The 18,395-nt window shown below is 31.6% G+C and overlaps 2 protein-coding genes and 1 non-coding gene across 3 annotated transcripts; 2 read left to right on the top strand and 1 right to left on the bottom strand.

Moving 5' to 3' along the window:
• The first annotated feature begins 3,044 nt into the window (after nucleotides 1–3,044).
• Nucleotides 3,045–7,033, top strand: TRM19 (afadin). The gene is made up of 6 exons (XM_079026533.1): nucleotides 3,045–3,190; nucleotides 3,276–3,513; nucleotides 4,256–4,329; nucleotides 4,451–5,926; nucleotides 6,010–6,196; nucleotides 6,281–7,033. The coding sequence occupies exons 2-6, from the start codon at nucleotides 3,465–3,467 to the stop codon at nucleotides 6,889–6,891; spliced, it is 2,397 nt and encodes a 798-aa protein (XP_078882659.1). The 5' UTR covers nucleotides 3,045–3,190; nucleotides 3,276–3,464; the 3' UTR covers nucleotides 6,892–7,033.
• Nucleotides 7,034–8,462: 1,429 nt separating this feature from the next.
• On the top strand, nucleotides 8,463–8,554 carry TRNAY-GUA (transfer RNA tyrosine (anticodon GUA)). Its single transcript is given in 2 exon segments — nucleotides 8,463–8,499; nucleotides 8,519–8,554. It is a non-coding gene; the product is annotated as a tRNA-Tyr (tRNA).
• A 2,634-nt stretch (nucleotides 8,555–11,188) lies between these two features.
• On the bottom strand, nucleotides 11,189–13,303 carry LOC145088271 (uncharacterized). The gene is made up of 3 exons (XM_079026532.1): nucleotides 12,603–13,303; nucleotides 11,905–11,980; nucleotides 11,189–11,510 (listed from the first exon to the last, which is right to left on the bottom strand). The coding sequence occupies exons 1-3, from the start codon at nucleotides 13,230–13,232 to the stop codon at nucleotides 11,311–11,313; spliced, it is 906 nt and encodes a 301-aa protein (XP_078882658.1). The 5' UTR covers nucleotides 13,233–13,303; the 3' UTR covers nucleotides 11,189–11,310.
• Between the last annotated feature and the right edge of the window lie 5,092 nt (nucleotides 13,304–18,395).

The following is an 18,395-nucleotide window of genomic DNA, read 5'->3' as shown; positions in this document are numbered from 1 at the left end:
CTCGACCCAACAACTTGATACACAACACGACCGACACAACAAAAGTGTTAATGTATGAGTTTTATAAATTCGTGTTTCGTGTTGACATGGTTTCTAAATTCATGTTTTGTGTCTTACACTTGTCAAACACGAATTTAACCGTTTAAACACTTATAAAACACAAATTAAGTTTGTGTCACACACGACACGTATAAACACGTGGCACGCGACACATATAAACACAAAGTAAATGCATGTTTTCCTAGCTTAAAATATGATATCAGACAATATGTGTATAAACTTGTGTAACTTAACTCAAAATGTGTGTTTTCATGTTGTGTCACGTCTCACACAAGTTAATTACATGTTGTGTTTGCGTTTGATACACAAAACACGTTTTACAATTCATGTCGTGTTTACGTTTTATAAATTCGTGTGTGACACATATACACGACACGAATAGGAATGGCAACGGGGTGGGGCATGGCTTCCCAAACCTGAACCCGATTTTTAAATGTGTACCCGAACCCGACCCGAAACCCGACGGGTTTCTTATAGGGGCACCCCGTCGGGGTTGAAAATTTCCCCGAACCCGACCCTAAACCCGAAACCCGATAATTACCCGAAAACCCGACCCTAAAACCCGAAATATGGCAGAAAAAAAGAAGGAAAAACTATAAATACGATGATAAATTAAGAAGTTGCATAGCCTTAAAATACCAAATAAGTTCTTAAATCACAAAACAACTCAAATCAAAATCACTCAACAAATCTGTCTATATAAATTAGAAATCAGAACAGATCAAATTCACTCAATAGATTAGTCTAAGCATATCAGAAACAGATTAGAAATCAGAAACCATATATTCAACTCAAACCAATGTCATATCAGAGTATCATACTCAACAAATATTATGTTCATTTGAAAAGAAATCAAATAATATATGCATTTAAATATCAGAAATCAAATTATCGGTACAAATCAGCTGTATTCAACATTATCCAAAATCAATACAAAAATCATATTCGAAATCCAAAATCAATTCATCATAAACAGTAATTGGATTCGAGAGTATCAAGTTCATCATAAATCGTATTCAAATCCATCACAGTTCGAAATTATCAAGTTCAATTAAGCATTATTTTTACTGATTAGATGAGTTCGAAATTACTAGGATTCTCCAACGATTGTCGACTCTCCAACGATTGAAACTGTGAAACCGACGAGGACGAGGACGAGGACGAGCTTCGAGTCTTCGATGAAATAGAACTTCAGGAGTCGGGACGTTGCTTGCTGGACGAATGACGATGGTCGCAATAGCTGAATAGCTTCTTGTTGATCGCGATGGTTCACTCGATGAAAATGAAGGATGGATTTGAAAACGATCGACCGATCATCACCCTCGGACCATAGTTGAAAAAGTGAACATTTGATTTTGTTGATTTGGAATATTGAAGTCGGCTGGAACTAGAAGAGATCAAGAGGAGCGTGACTGCGAGAATGACTGAATGTGTGATTTTAGGGTTAGTATTCAGGGGCAGAAGTGTAATTATATATATATATATATATATATATATATATATATATATATATATATATATATATTCGAGGCGGGTCGGGTCGGGGTAGCCACTCCCCACTCCCTGCCCCGAACCCGAAAAAAATACCCGATAAGGACCCGAAACCCAATAAGAACGACCTGACCCGGCCCGAAAACTTCGGGGATCGGGTTTCCCCGTCGGGTTCGGGTTTTTTTTGCCATCCCTAGACACGAAAACACAAATTTGTAGGTCTAGACACAACCAAAGTACCATGTGAGGTGCATCGTGTTTCATTAAGAAACACTTCCTCGTTAATACGTACACATTATGTTAGGTCGTATTAAACAAATTTAAGTATGTGACTTTTGTTAACCATTATTGCTCAAGATAAACAAAATTACAAAACATATGTTTGCTATTAGTTTGTTTTGGGAGGATTGATTACAAAATTAGGTCCCCAAACCACCTTATTTTATTTAAATTGTGTTTTTACATTCCGGTATAAATAATCAATCACTCTTGAGGCAATTCCCTATAGTTTAACATCACTTTTGTATTTAAGTTGGCGAATTAGGTTCTTGTTTGCATGTTTGAATTCCGAACCCTAAAAAATCGTAGGGTGTGGTCAAAGATCTTGGGTTCATGTAATAATTTACATGGAAAAAGTACTCTTGACCTCTACTTTGAAAGTTAGAAACTTAGGGTTGGCAATGGCTATCTTGCTAGCATTTGGAAAGATATATAGAAGAGAATAATACAACTTCTATAAAGAGATTTACTAGTTTATTCTTATTTGAGAATAATCAAAATATCTTGATTCAAGATTGGAGAGAAGGATCGAGGTGGAGTTGGATTGACGACGGCTATTTAGAGTAGATGTCGAAGGTTTGCAATTTGATAATATGGTGAATATCATTTGTAGACCTAGAGTTCCTAAAATAAACTTATTTCTTGGATAAAAATATTACACTCCTAATTAACGAAACCATATTAATGCACTTTAATATTTCGGTAGGTGTAGAAAAGATGGTGAAAGATATATGACTTCCAAGTTCCATATATGGTCTGATGGACTTATTAACAATCTTAGTGATCAACACTATTAATGACCCAACATATCCATGTTTCAAACGCATTATATTAGCTAGTTGTCGCTAAGATACTTGAATTTATTTGGATTTGGACGTATTCTTTCTTTCAACCTATACTATACAGTTTATAATTATTATATAATAAAATATGAATAGTCTTTTTAGTGCATGTTCTAATAACATATTTCTTAATAATCATGCTTATGTTCTCTTAATTATATTATATTCATCAATAGTCAATCCAACTGTCTGTATGTACAATTAAATAACATTTGAACTATTATAACTCTGTTTATTACGTTTTTTAAAATAAATTAGCTATTTGTTTTTTTAAAGTAAAACAAAAGTTGCCATAGAAATTCAACAATCTATTTATTAGACTACGTGGCATAAAAAATGTTACTAGTTGAAAGGCCCACTTGCCTTTTTCACTACTCTCACTCTTCTTCCCCTTCCTGTATAGTCTGTTTTTGAAAGTTCAAAATCACACACACGTCTCTCTTTCTCTTTCACACACACCCTCTCTCCCCCTCGAGAGCAGCTTGCTCAGACAACGTTCAACCGAAGCCGCCATTAATGTAAAAGCTTCTCTCTCTAAATTTGCATTTTGTACTTTTGATCGAACGTAGCTAAATGGAGTATTTGTGTTTTTGCCTGGTTTAGGTGAAGTTTTCTTCGGATTCTCGTGCTATGAACATGAAGTGAGCTGATAATTTTGCAGTGTGCAATTTTCCTGCTCGTTCCTTTCCTGATGACTTCGATGAGCTCGATCTACTGAAGTTTTCTCACAATTGTCGTGCTGTGTCCTTAGTTTTGTTTCTGAAAAAGCGAAAAAAAAGTATTTGTTTGAAAATGGAAAGGGATAAGCGGAAAAAATCGAAGATGCCTTGCCTTTTTGGAGGTGAAGCTCTCTCTCTCTCTCTCTCTCTCTCTCTCTCTCATGTGTATCTATTAGTTCTGGTTTGTTGTTTAGAAAATTTAGTAGTTTAATTAATAGCTGCATTGTGAGAATTTGCTCGAAGTGGAAGTGATATTTGTTTACTCCAATGGATAGATTTGACGTGTGTTCTAGTAGGCGATGAAACTGAGAAAGATAAAAACGACGAAGAATTGCAAGAATAAAATATTTGTTTTCTTTCGTGAATTGTCAATAATACTGAGTTGAATCTCTCTGTACATGTTTTTTTTTTCTGCTTACTGTATTTATTTAATTCATTGTTTGTGAAATTACTTTTCGTTTTTATGTAGTGAAAATTAAGTTTCCCATGTTCGGACAAAATTGGAACCCTATCCCCAACGTGATTTTTATCTCTCTAATTTTTCAATTTTCATTTTGTATGCTTGAAGTGACAATTAGCGTTTGATTCCTGACATGATGTTATTTTTGCTTTTTATTATTACACTGGATGTGAATTCACAATGAAACGGTGAAAGCTAGGGTTGTATGTAGAATCGATTCCATTGGGTTTCTACTTTAAGCTAAGCTATTTTGCTTTTATTTATTTTACCTATTTTGTATTTGATTTAAATCTTCAAAATCTTCTATCCTTTTTTGCTACTGAACAGGTTCCATGTAGTTAGGTGATAACTTGTTATCATTTATGAAGTGTGCATTTGAACAAACATCAGTAACTTTTTTCCAGGTAATGGAGACAATCTCAAACGGAAAACTGTTCAACCTAGGTCCCAAACTGGTGACATCATCGAGCATAATTTGGTACATTAACAATCTTTACAACTTTATCTCAACATATTCAAGAATTAATTTTGCAAGATTTTAAGCAACTTATGCATGTCATGTCATACAAAGTGTGACTTAATCAATTTGGTGATTGTAGTTCACGTTTGAAGTAGGGCAAACCTCTTCTAAACAAAGTTATGGGACACCCATGAAGACATTATTAGCTAAAGAAATGTTAAATGAAACTTCAGCCAAAAAACGTTCACCAAGTCTCATAGCCAAGTTAATGGGTCTAGATGGACTACCATCTCCTCAGTCTATTCACAAGCAACAAAGAAAGTTATCAGACAACAAAAGGAATGAGAAGCCATTAAGTCACCAGTTTAATAAGAAGACCACAATCGAACAACAACAATTCAAAGATGTTTATGAAGATCCAGAAGCATCACATGCAGGAAATCATCATTATCCATCACCACCGAATTCAAAAAGAAGGTCCACAAAACAGGAATTCGGATACATTCAGGAAAGATGCGATGAAGTGCTCAGGGAATCGATTGCATTCAAAAGTAAACTTGAAAGGGTTGACTCAAACTCGGACTTGATGTTGACTTTTCTGCAAAAACCAGATTCCTTATTTGTAAAGCATCTACACGATCAACAAAGTATCCCTCATGGTTCTCTCTGCAACCAAATAACTGTCTTGAAGCCATCAAATTCTGTCATGCATGGTTCAAAAAAAGAAGAGAAAGAAACATTAATCTATCGCCATAGAAGATCATCTAGAATTCTAGAAAGGAAAGACGATATTGCCCTTTCGCCAACAAGGATCGTTGTCCTCAAACCAAATCTTGCAAAAATCCACAACGATAGAACTTATGTTCTCCATTCTCCCGAGATGTATAAAGGGCCATTAGGTGAATTGAGGTCATCTAGACACAAGTCAAGAGAAGCTAGAGAGATTGCAAAGCAAATCACTAGTCAAATGAAAGAAGGATTTGAATGTGGGGACATAAACTTATTTCATTCTGGTTACAGAGGGTATGATGACATGGATGAATTTGATAGGCCCAGGCGTTCACCTATGTCTGAATCCTCTGTGATTAGAGAAGCAAAAAAGAGAATGTCTCAAAGATGGAAAACTCATGGATATAAAGATGCAAACATGATTGGTAAAGGCAGCACCAGCACACTGGAAGAAATGCTTTCTGTTCCCAATACTGAAATGAGGCAGGATGATGACATCATCAATGGTGAGTATCTCAGAAGTAGCACATCAAAATCAAGATCAAGATCTGTCCCTCCATCTTTTAACAATCGAAGTCATAAGACGAGTGATTATCATGAAGCTCATAGTGAATTAAAGAACATGGTACATAATGAGCAGGTTCATAGATTTAAAAATAAAGAAGTGAAGAGTAATTTTAACCATAGAGAAGATTCACGATCCAAAAATGTAAGATACACGAAAAGATGCAATGCTTGTAGCCCTGAGTTTGATGATTATTTACCAGAATGCCATTCTACTCGAAAACCAACCGAACAAGAGTTGCTAATTTCTAATAGTAGTAATATCTATGATCCTCATCCTGATCCTGCCATAACCATTAATGAAGAGAGATTGATTTCACAGGTCTGGTTTAAATATATATTAAAGATGATGAAAAAAGTTATTTTTTGTTTTCCATTTTTTAAAAGTGTTTTTGGTTGTTATAGGAACAATGGAGTGCAAAATCAGGTGGAACTATTTCCATTCAGTTGTCTGGACCTGAGCCAGAATCGTCTGAAGGGTCCAAGGAGGTTGACCAATGTGGTCAGCTTTCTTCAGTGTTGGAAGCTTCGCCTACAGAAGATGTATCATCTGGTTCTGATTGCTTTGAGGGAGTCAGCACTCGACTTCTTGGTAACTACATATTTTTTACTTTGTTTTCTACCCATAAAAGCAACCTACTTAATTCCTTTTATTTTTTTTCAAATTATTTTTCAGAACTCAGGAAACAACTTCATCTACTTAAAATGGAGTCGGAGTCAACTTACGATAGTCAAAATGATGAAGAGGTGGAGCAAGAATCTTCCTTGACAATCTTGGAATCTGAAAACTGGGAATCCATGTATTTCATAGATTTCCTAAAAGGCTGTGGATTTTACGATCATGACACGTATACATTCATGTGCACGTGGTATAACAATAACTCTCAAGATAAAGATAATGGTAATCCAACAGAAACAGATACATGGTTATTTGATTATCTTGAAAAGAAGTATTGTGAAGGATGGAGTGTTTCGAGAAGTGAAAGAAGGTTGTTTTATGATCGTATAAGAGAAGCGTTGTTTGATATTTCCAAGACTAGGGTTTCATGTTGGTGGGTGGGTATTGCGGAGAGGGGAATTCAGATGAAATTGACGGAAATTGGTTTTGAAGATCAGGTGCAGAAGGTACTTGGCAAGCAAGAGAAGGAAGCAATGGAGGATTTTGAGGAAACGTGTATTGATAAGGATTTCGATTGGTTTGTAGCGGTGAATGAAATTGATGTTGTAGGTAAGAAAATGGTTGAGATGTTGGTCAATGATTTAGTACTAGAAATTGTAAACCTATAGACAATAGCAGTAGTAGTAATAGAACCACTACAAGAAATAAAATTAAGTAATGGTGGTTTTTTTATCTTTGAGTTTACTTGTAATCATGATACTTGATGTGGATGTGGAAGGAGGTTAGAAATGCATGAAGTCCACTTGATCATATGGTTTACAGCAGCATCAAACTTTTTTCTGTTCATCTTTTGCATTGCATACATGTATTTCTTTTATACAAGTTTGTGTCTATAACAAAAATAAAAAATAAAATAGAAAGTAAATTTTAAAAAGCTAACGTAAACCTTGCCAATGGAGTATGATTGTTACCAAACCACCATCAACGTGAAGACCGAAGAGCTCTTAGATTTCAATCGCTCAGTGGTTTGTGGTTAAAAGAAAAATGTTTGTCACGCCTAGTCGCTCATGATATGAGTCATCTTCATATTCTAATAAAAGAATAAGTTTAATCTTATATTGACAAGTGGCATACAATTAAAACTTTTTATTAATGTTATATATCACCTATCATGCCACTTGTCAACTCATTAATTATTCATTTTAAATTTCAAATTTTAAATTTCTACTTTAATTACATTAAATTAATAATTGATTATTCATTTCAAGTTTTAATTTTTAAATTTCTCATTTTAATTACATTAAATAGATAATTGATTAATCATTTTAAATTTTCGCACTTTAATTATATTAAATTCATAACATTATATTGAAAAATAAAATAAAATTAATACAGATTATACTATGATATAACTTCATGTATTTATTTAAATCAACGATTATAATTTTATATAACTAAAAAAATCTCTTAAGTAATAATTTATTTAAAATAATTGATTAATAATTTTGATTTTTAATATGAAATTTAATTAATTTTATAACCGTGGTTTTCACGAGTTATAAACTAGTTTGGTTATAAACCGAGTTGTCGATTTTCTGTTCCACACAACTTAAATTTTTAGATCGACTTTTTATTAATGTTATATATCACCTATCATGCCACTTGTCAACTCATTAATTATTCATTTTAAATTTCAAATTTTATTAATGTTATATATCACCTATCATGCCACTTGTCAACTCATTAATTATTCATTTTAAATTTCAAATTTTAAATTTCTACTTTAATTACATTAAATTAATAATTGATTATTCATTTCAAGTTTTAATTTTTAAATTTCTCATTTTAATTACATTAAATAGATAATTGATTAATCATTTTAAATTTTCGCACTTTAATTATATTAAATTCATAACATTATATTGAAAAATAAAATAAAATTAATACAGATTATACTATGATATAACTTCATGTATTTATTTAAATCAACGATTATAATTTTATATAACTAAAAAAATCTCTTAAGTAATAATTTATTTAAAATAATTGATTAATAATTTTGATTTTTAATATGAAATTTAATTAATTTTATAACCGTGGTTTTCACGGGTTATAAACTAGTTTGGTTATAAACCGAGTTGTCGATTTTCTGTTCCACACAACTTAAATTTTTAGATCGACTTTTTGATTAGTCAACTGTATTAACAATAAATATGGTTGGATTTCAAAATAAAGCAAACCGACCTTAGCTCAGTTGGTAGAGCTGAGGACTGTAGTGTGTAATATCTCAAAGCCATCCTTAGGTCGCTGGTTTGAATCCGGCAGGTCGGAATTTTTTTTAAAATTTTGTATACGTTCCTAACAAAGATAGCAATAAAACGTGCCAATTAATTATTATAATTCAAATCGTTTTTATGAACCGGCCTGCTTTAAACTTTCTTGAATTGAGTAGTTTTGGTTCGACTTTGAGTGAGTAATAGTATGTTTGGTTGTCGTCCCAACTCCCAAAGATCCAGACTCCTTGAGGATGTATTGACTATTAAGAGCCCAAGAAGATAAGGCCCATTACATATTTGAAAATCACAAGCAAAGAAACCATCAATTTTGAATACGTTAAGATTCATTGGGGGTGATTGAGATGATATTGTCGCCCACATTTTATATCTCCAACACACTAGTAAATCCCTGTAATATATTTTTCATTGCACTTATTTCTAAAGTGCAAGACCCCATATATATAATTTATGTAATTTTTTTTTTCATAACTAAATCTGTGCCATTCCCAAAAGAAAAAATAAAACAGATTTTTTTTTTTCAAATAAAAACAGTTTGCATATAACTGACTTTTCAATTACTCATTGTGTAGACAACCAAACATATCTAAAAAAATAATTATTTTTCGAATGTTTTACTAAAGCCACGAGTTATAACCCAATGAAAATATTATCCTACCATAGGACTATGAAAAAAGTTCTGTCATGCCACTATCATTTCATTACCAAACTCACACTAAATTTGCTTGGTATATTAACCACATCATATATGATCAATAAAAAATAAAAAATAAAGAAAGAAAGAAATTTAAATACTTAGTACGAAATTTAGTCTTCATCGTCAACATTTGCATGTAACCACGGAAATGATTTTGAAAAATTACGTAACTTATACCAAACAATGATATAGGGAAAATGTTTACAATTACGTTGGGTTATTGGTATGTTAAATTTGGTTATTTTTAACCTCATATCACACTATTTTGACGAAAACCCATTGAGATTCTGATAAAACACATTTCCCGATTTCATTGTGGAAATATTTTAGAATAGATTGGCCTAAGGTTTTTCTTCGTTTAAAGGGGTCTTCGGACACCGATATCCAAAAATGAGCTAAAACAACTTCTTCTTTTTCCTTACAAGGTTGTTAGGTTTGGAAATTTGATGGTTAAGGAATTTGAATAGCGGAGAATAAGAAATTGTATGCGACTGTATTGTAGTTTTTGTAGTATAGAAAGAAAAAAATAATGTGAAATAAGTTATATTAAAACTGTTATATATATATATATATATATATATATATATATATATATATATATATATATATATATATATATATATATATATAAAGGTTCCAATGAGAACCAAAAAAGGTTAAGAACCGTAAAAATCTCTAATTTTAGATGTTTATAAAGGGTTTAGGGTTTAGGGGTTAGGGTTTAGGGACCCTAAACCCTTTATAAACATCTAAAGTTAGAGGTTCTTACGGTTCTTAACCTTTTTTGTTTTCCATTTGAACCACTCCCTATATATATATATATATATATATATATATATATATATATATATATATATATATATATATATATATATATATGGCCAGAATATTTTGTTTCTTACATTTATTGTGTGCTAGAATGCACCAATAGGAATTTAGTAAATTAAATAATTATTTAATTAAATAAATATAGATATTAAATGATTTTCATAATTATATGTATATTAAATGGTATCCATAATTATAGTTCTCTGTTTATGAAAACTAATTAAATCCGTCATTAATATCAGTAATAACATTATCTCAGAATGAATTCGCATCTAGGTTTTTATATATGAGTTCGTATTTTGTGTCAGGACTCAGTCACTTAAAATATAAAGTTGCATGGAATATGAAGAATGAAAGTGTATTCTACTAGAATAGACTCTAATTCTGTTGTATACACTCTCATTTTTCTAGATATGAACTCATTCTGAAAAAATATTATTGTTGACATTAATAACGAATTTAATTAGTATGAATATAGGAATCACGCTTATCCTATTCCCACAATGGTCATTATATATATATATATATATATATATATATATATATATATATATATATATATATATATATATATATATATATATATATATATATATATATATATATATATATATAGGGAAAAGTGAATATACCCTTAAGGATATATAATGATAGGTACCCTAACCCACTATAATACGTTGTTTTGTTTGATATATTCATTATAATGTTCTTAAACTTCAACCCCTAACTTGATTTACTTTCAATATTTTCGAAATTTCACTATTATCTTCCTCTTACATCACATGTTTATGTCGGTCTCCTACTAGGCTTTATATACTATAGTTAAAATGAAAATTATGTAAGATGAAGATAAATGTAAAATTTATATAAATCTTTAAATTAAATCAAGTTAGAAGTTGAATTAAAAGAACATTAGACAATTACAATGTGTATATATGATACAAAACAACGTAATATTGTGAGTTTGGGTACCTAAGCTTATATATTCTTAAGGGTATATTTCAATTTTTGACAAATATCTTAAAAACATTCTTTAAAAAGTATGAATATAGGAATCACGCTTATCCTATTCCCACAATGGTCATTGTAAAAACGAATTTTTTGGGAAGAACAAATTCAATGTAGCGTTACTATCATGCATTGGGCTTACGAAAACCCCATTTCAGTTTATCATATTAGTAATCACAAAAATACCCAAATGTTGTGTACAAAATTAACCAAAATAATCCAAAGATTAAAACCACCCTACACCATTACGTTATAATTTATTATAAGACAATTCCTAATTGTTTCTTGATTTCAGAGAAATCTGAGTCGATCGCAGGGACAGCCGGTGACGAAATTGTTGTCGGGGTTAATAATTTTGCGTTCTTGACTTTTGACACACTTGTGAGAACCGCTAACGGTGTTATATCACCGATCACCGTGACCTTTTTAGCCATAAAGTCTATACTAAAGTCTTTTACTCCTGAAACAAATTGATTTAAGACAATATAAGGAATGTTTGATAAAAATAATAAGGATAACTATAAACTTGTAGTCTTTATTTGTATAGTTATAAATTTTTAAAATTTGTAGAATTATAATAATGTGAAAAGCTAATAGCTTCTGAAACTATTTGGATTAAAAATTTTTGTTTTAAAATAAAACTTTTAACCTCGTACATCCAAATAACTTTTTTTTTTCATTGGAGTTTTTTTTTTTTTTTTGTTTCTTAAAGTTAAAAAATTAAAAGCTTTAAAAAGCTTATACAAAACAACATAACTTATAAATGGCTGTAATTTAAAATAATCGAATTAAACAATGATAACACAAAATATATAAAGGATTAATTATATGCATTTTGATAAAATTTTGCGTACCTTCCATTTTAGAGATATGCTTCCTCATCTTTTTCTCACAACCTTTGCAATGCAGTGACACCCTTAACACAACAACCTGTAATTAACCAAATTATTTATTACTATTTTTCCAGGTATCTCAAGTCCCATCAAAATTAATCTTTTTGGTACAAATAGTTTTTTCTTTTCCAAAATATCTAAAAATTGCAGCTTTTATATTATCTATGTTCGTTATTGATTCATGGTCATGGTGTTGTAAAGGCTTAAATCGGTTTTTAAGACATGTAACTTGGAGATTATATCTTAGTACACACGAAGTTTTCTTTATTTATGATCTTATTTTTTTAGTTTAAATACAAAAAAAGGAAAAGAAAAAAAAGTGTTTTTTAAATTATAAAATTAATAAGAATAAATCTAATTTTAAAAAGAAGCTTTTTGTATAATTTTATTTTTACAAAATAAAGAAAATCATGGATCATAACTCACTAGTAAATTTATTCATCTCAAGTAACTGTTTTTTCAAAGAGCGTTCTTTAAATTCAACAAAAAAAAATGTTTTACAACGTGTAAAATGTCCTAACTTTTCTATTTTTATGGATGTAATATAAAAATGAAATGGTTAGCGTTGAGATCTTAACATGAAAAGTGATAATAATGTTTCTGGATAATTAGTATTATAAATCAAAATAATTAATAATTAAATTAGGAGAAAAAAAAACCTGTTGATCGGAAGAGCGTGAGGACAAAGAAGAGGAAGAACGTGGCGTTGTCTTGGGAGGGGAAGAAGATAAACGGATATCATCCTTCTTCTTAACAGAATCGTCATTCTCGAACTTGTCTGGTTTTTCCGGCGGCGGGGGTGGCGGCGGCGAAACTTGCTTCAAAAGTGGATCAAACTGATCGGACAAGGCTTTGTCAGCCAACAAGAACCTTGAAGAAGTTGCAGGGCTGATAAAATCACCTGGCCTTGTACATCCCCATCCAAGCAGAGCTCCTCCTCCTTGCCTCCTTACGACGGTGGTGCTGCTGCTACTAGGGTTCTTCACATAACTATTTTTATTCATAATCAACTGTTGGTCGTTATTTTCATCAGCAAACGCAATGGATTTTCTTTTTTGATCGCTGTTTTTGGGATTCTTCTTGTTCTTGTTTGGAGTAGTGGTGGGTTGGGTGGAAGAGGAGAGTCTTTTTTGGTCTTGGATGATGGGGTTGTGGCGGTCGATTGCTCTGCCGCCGGCGGAGGTTCCGGAGGAGGAAGAGGATGGTTGTTGATGAATGTTGTTGGAATCCATGTAGTCGACGATGGAGGTTGCAGCTTGGGAAGCACAGAGTATATCAATAGCTTTCATGGTGAGGTGAGTTCAAGTGTTCAACCGAGTGTTGGTGCTTTTGAGCTAGATATAGAATCTTCTTCCTAATATAATATAATCGCGATATGATATATTTTTATATTGACAAAATTGCAAAAATGGTTTGGTATATATTTTTTTGAGGTTTTAGTCTAAACTATAATATTTTTGGATTGATGGTCCTTTTGAACTAGTTTTGTTGCGTTTTTGGTCCCTCGGTAAACTGAAATGACTTTAATACCCTTGAGGTATTTATTTTTTGTTTTAAAAATCAGTTTTTAAATGTTTAATAATTATTTATTCATTTTAATAATTAAAAATTGAGAGGACCCATCTCTCTCTCTCTCTCTCTCTCTCTCTCTCTCTCTCTCTCTCTCTCTCTCTCTCCAGATAAAGAAACACACCCAATTCCCCTAACCCTCATCTTCTTTCTTCTTCCACCTTCCACCTTCGTCCTTTTCTGTTTTTCTTTTAACATACCTTGTTTCAACAAAAAGAAAATCAAGATTGATGATTGTTTATCAGACTCATTCCCACCTCTCTATTAATTTCTGGGTTTTAATTTCTTGGTGGGTGTTTGGCTTCTGAGAAATATTGGTTGTGTTTTTCTTAATGTTTTTGTGTGTACCTACATATGTGTATTTGCTCTCCGATTTGGCCATCTCATCCTCGATTTCGTTCCAGGTACATTGGATGGACTTTAATTTGTTGGTTTGAAGTTGTTTTTGTATATAATGTTGTTTATTGGAAAATCTTGGTAGTGATTCCAACAACTGTCAAATGGTGGAGCTTGTGAAAGACCTAAGAGCCGACACAAAAGAAGGAGGTGGCGACTACTGTGATTTACCTCAGTGGAAAGAAGGAAGGCGGTCGAAGCATTGGGTCACGACAGGGGGATGGCTGAGTGGGCTGAGAACAACGGTGGCAGTCGGTGGTGCTTGCTTCGACGACTTTTGCTGCTTCTGCTTATTTCTTTTGGTGAGGTTGACGTGTGAGAGACGAGGGGGGAAGGAGTAAGGATCAGGGATGTTTGGGGCTACTGTACTCGAAAAAAATAAACACGATGGTGGTGGGTTTTTACCATGGCAGCAGGGAGCTGCTCCGGTGGTTATGAAGCACAAGGGGGAGGATAGTCGATGGTTTAGCACAATGACTAGGGTCTCATCAGATCTCGACATCACAAACCCTCTAAAACTAGTATCATTATGAAGCTTAAAGAACGAATGGAAGCAAAGGAGTGCCAATGACATTGCAGGTGGGTGAATCCATTATTGTTTATTTCCAGATCAATTTCAAGGAGTATATTTAAGTATGTATATGTTTGTATGTGGAGTTCTTGAGTAAAAACAAACCCCGAAATGTTTCAAGGGCGTGGTTTTGATTTTTGAAGAAAATGAAGTGTTAAAGAAGATGATGATAATGGTGTTCTGATGGATTATCTTCATATGAGAGAGGGAGAAAGAGAGACAGAGAGAGAAGGTGGGTCTCTTCTTATTTTTTTTAATTATTAAAATAAATAAATAAATAGTAGATTTAAAAAGAAATGAAAGAAAAATGAAAAATAAATACCCCAAGGGCATTACAGTCATTTTACTATTCGGAGGGACCAAAAACACAACAAAACTAGCTCAAAAGGACCGCTGATCCAAAAAAGTCATGGTTTGGACTAAAACCCCAAAAAAATGCATACCATAGGACCATTTTTGCAATTTTGTATTTTATATTTTACCATTTTAAGAGTTTTAGTTTTGCCACAATTGTTAGAAATTTTAACATATTTAGTCTCTGTAATTTTGTAATGAGTAAATTACACCAATGGTCCCTATGGTTAGGGTAATTTGTGCATTTGGTCCCTAACTTATTTTTTTAACTCAGAAGGTCCTTACTCTTTGTTTTTGTTACACGTTTGGTCCCTGTCTTACATAAAAAGACTATTTTTCCCTCGATTTTTTAACTTATTTAAATAAACACACCCTCAACCCCACCCCACTCATCTTATCTTTCCCACCCCATAATTTTTCTTTATTTAAATAATAGTCTTTTTAGGTAAGACAGGGACCAAGCACGTAATAAAAACAAACGGTAGGGACCAAGTGCGTAACAAAAACAAACAGTATAGACCTTCCGAGTTAAGAAAATAAGTTAGGGACCAAACGCGTAAATTAACCCAAACCATAAGGACCATTCGTGTAGTTTACTCTTTTGTAATTTACAGAAAAAGCCCTTGTGAATTTACTTTTTCACAAAAACAATTCATATATTTAACATTTTTGTATATTAGTAGGTTTGGCCTGTATACAAAATAAATTATAAAAATTGTCAAAGATTATTGTATGTTTTTTTTATAGAAACAATACATATATTTAAAAATTTACAAAAACAATCCCTGCAAAAGTCCTTACAAACATTATATTTTGTCACTTTAAGAGTTTGCCACAAAGGATTTTACTTTCGGAGTTTCGACACAATTGTTACGGATTTTGACATAATTAGTCCTTACAATTTTGTAATTTATAGAAAAATGTCATTGTTAATTTATTTTTTTACAAAAACAGTCCATGTGTATAATATTTTTGTATGGTGCAGATTTGATCCTTATATAGAAAATAAACTACAAAAATTATCACCATAATTTACGGAAAAGGTACTTGTGTGTTTGTTTACAGAAAAGATCCATAAGTTTAAAAAAATAAAAAATAGTCCCTATATAATAGAAAATTTATAGATTACGCTCACATGCCCCGATAATACATTTTCATGTTTCGTCCCTACACTTTTTTTGGTTTAACGCTCTCGCCACATGACTTTTGTATATTTACATGTATGCTCCTTACACTTTGGGCATTATGCAAGTTTAGTCCCCCATAAAACAAGGTAGTAGCTTACTAGTTAAAATTATAAGTACATTTGTAGGTGAAATAATTGTGTTTCAGGTATTAGATATGAATTTTTGAAGAAAAAAAAAACACAAATCTTTTTAATTTTATTTATTAAAGGGCTTTTATCCTGGTATCTCATTTTGTTCTCTTTCTTTAAAATTAAGGGTTTAACTTTTATTTGAATTGTTTTAAAACTACAAATATATTAGATTTGTTGTTTAAAAAAATAATTTAAGATTAAAATTAGAATTTTTCAATAATCACAAATTTTGCAATAACATCTTACAAATGATGCATTATCAGAAGTTAATGTTATGTTTTTAGTACAATTAAAATTAAGTAAATGATATTTACTTCCAAACTATTACATTTGTATTCATTTTATTTAATAATGGTTACTTTCTACCTGACATACTATTTAAATAATTTATAAAATATTTTGATCATAACATTCTTTTATTTACTGTAAAAAGAGTTCATATAAAATTTGATGTGTGGCATCATGAAGAAAATTGGTATGTTCTTTTGGTATTAATCAATTTATGAACTATAATCATGGTAAATCACTACAGATATCCCCTTTACACACACACACACACACACACACACACACACACACACACATATATATATATATATATATATATATATATATATATATATATATATATAAAACGTTCATTAAGCATTCGATTTTTTTCTGAGTCCTTTCGGTTAACTGTTTCAACTAAAGGCATAAATTTGAACACACACACACACACACACACACATATATATATATATATATATATATATATATATGTTTAAATTTATGCCTTTAGTTGAAATAGTTAACCAAAAGGACTCAGAAAAAAAAAACCGAATGCTTAATGAACGTGCAAACATTCTCTCAGCGGATGTGAAGGAAAAGATAGAATGTGTAACTTGTACTTAAAAATTAAAAGAGACAAAAAAAATTGTATTGATATTGTGGAAGCAGAGATTGACATGTGTGTGACAGAACACCAGGGGATTGTCTTGGACATGTTATTAGAATTATAGATTGTTTTGTTGACCGCGGAAGAGCAACATATCCATTAAAATTTTCCGATGTGTGGCCAAGAAATTAAGTTTTGTAATCAATATAATGACAGTGTAATAAGTTTGTAGGATTTTTCCATCATTTTGTTTGTATTTTGAAATGTGATGATTGGCATTACGTTTGACTTATTCGGTTTTTTGTTGCACAAAATATAGAAAGTAAACAATGAATGTAAATATTACACATAAGTGTTACAACACACCGAATAATATAAGTCATCCTAAAATAAAATTTTATAGTTATTGCATGTGTTATAGTTACTTTAATCAAAGAATAGTTCTTTGACATTTATCTGCCCAATAAATATTATGTTCTCGTGCTACATGGACAAATATATTGTTAAAACTAAATAAAAATAACGAAAATCTTAAATTACTCATTGAAATACCTATGAAACCAACATTTTCAAATGAAAATATAACGTTTTCGTAAATGTCATCTTTGAAAATCTCAGATGTATGTATGAAAATGTAACATACTGATTTTATCACCAAAATTTTTCATTTTTGTAATAGAAAAACCACAAGTCTCATAAAAATCCAAGTCAAGAAAATCCCGGGTACATCAATACAGTCATCTAAATCAGAGTATCAAAAGGTGAAAAATCATAAAATCTATGAGTTGGAGTATACACTCAAGCCTTCGCCTTCCCGCGATCATCCGAGGTACCTGAAACACAACTAATCCACAACTGTAAGCATAAAGTTTAGTGAGTCCTTCCCAAAATATCCATACATCACAACATAATAAACAACTATGGGGTTATCAACAACCCTGGGGATTATCAGTAATTCCAGTGGGCTAACTGGACGCCTTATGGATTAACAACATGTTCTAGGGGTTATCAGCAACCTTGGGGATTCTCAGTGATCCCAAAGTTATCTGCAATACAATTCAATTCATACATAACAATAGTCAACAATTAAGACCCACTTGGTTACATACATAATTACCATACATATACATGTAGCAAGAAGACTCACCTCACAAGTATCAGCTAATTACAACAACTTACACAGGGTAGATAGGTATAAATAAGCACCTAATCAACAATAAAGAAGTACCATTTTCAAACTATGCTCAAAATCTAATATTGACCAAAAGTCAACAAAGTCAAAGTCCACGGTCCATACAACTACGCCCCATGTACCAACTGTAGTACGCATGCATAGCGTAGAGGCTACGAGATTACGGGCCAAAATC

The sequence above is a fragment of the Lactuca serriola genome, chromosome 2 (assembly GCF_051521515.1).
Source record: "Lactuca serriola cultivar US96UC23 chromosome 2, Lser_US96UC23_V15, whole genome shotgun sequence".
In the NCBI taxonomy this organism is placed as follows: Eukaryota; Viridiplantae; Streptophyta; class Magnoliopsida; order Asterales; family Asteraceae; genus Lactuca; species Lactuca serriola.
Note: the sequence above shows the minus strand (reverse complement) of the source record. Positions and strands in the feature narration are given on the sequence as shown.

Bases quoted from the DNA above. Each gene is read 5' to 3' on its own strand.
- TRM19 (XM_079026533.1), top strand. From the start codon at position 3,465: ATGGAAAGGGATAAGCGGAAAAAATCGAAGATGCCTTGCCTTTTTGGA. The intron at 3,514-4,255 runs GTGAAGCTCTCT...ACTTTTTTCCAG, and splicing joins GATGCCTTGCCTTTTTGGAG to GTAATGGAGACAATCTCAAA. The intron at 6,197-6,280 runs GTAACTACATAT...ATTATTTTTCAG, and splicing joins AGTCAGCACTCGACTTCTTG to AACTCAGGAAACAACTTCAT.
- LOC145088271 (XM_079026532.1), bottom strand. From the start codon at position 13,232: ATGAAAGCTATTGATATACTCTGTGCTTCCCAAGCTGCAACCTCCATC. The intron at 11,981-12,602 runs GTTTTTTTTTCT...GGTTAATTACAG, and splicing joins CACGCTCTTCCGATCAACAG to GTTGTTGTGTTAAGGGTGTC. The intron at 11,511-11,904 runs GTACGCAAAATT...AATTTGTTTCAG, and splicing joins GCATATCTCTAAAATGGAAG to GAGTAAAAGACTTTAGTATA.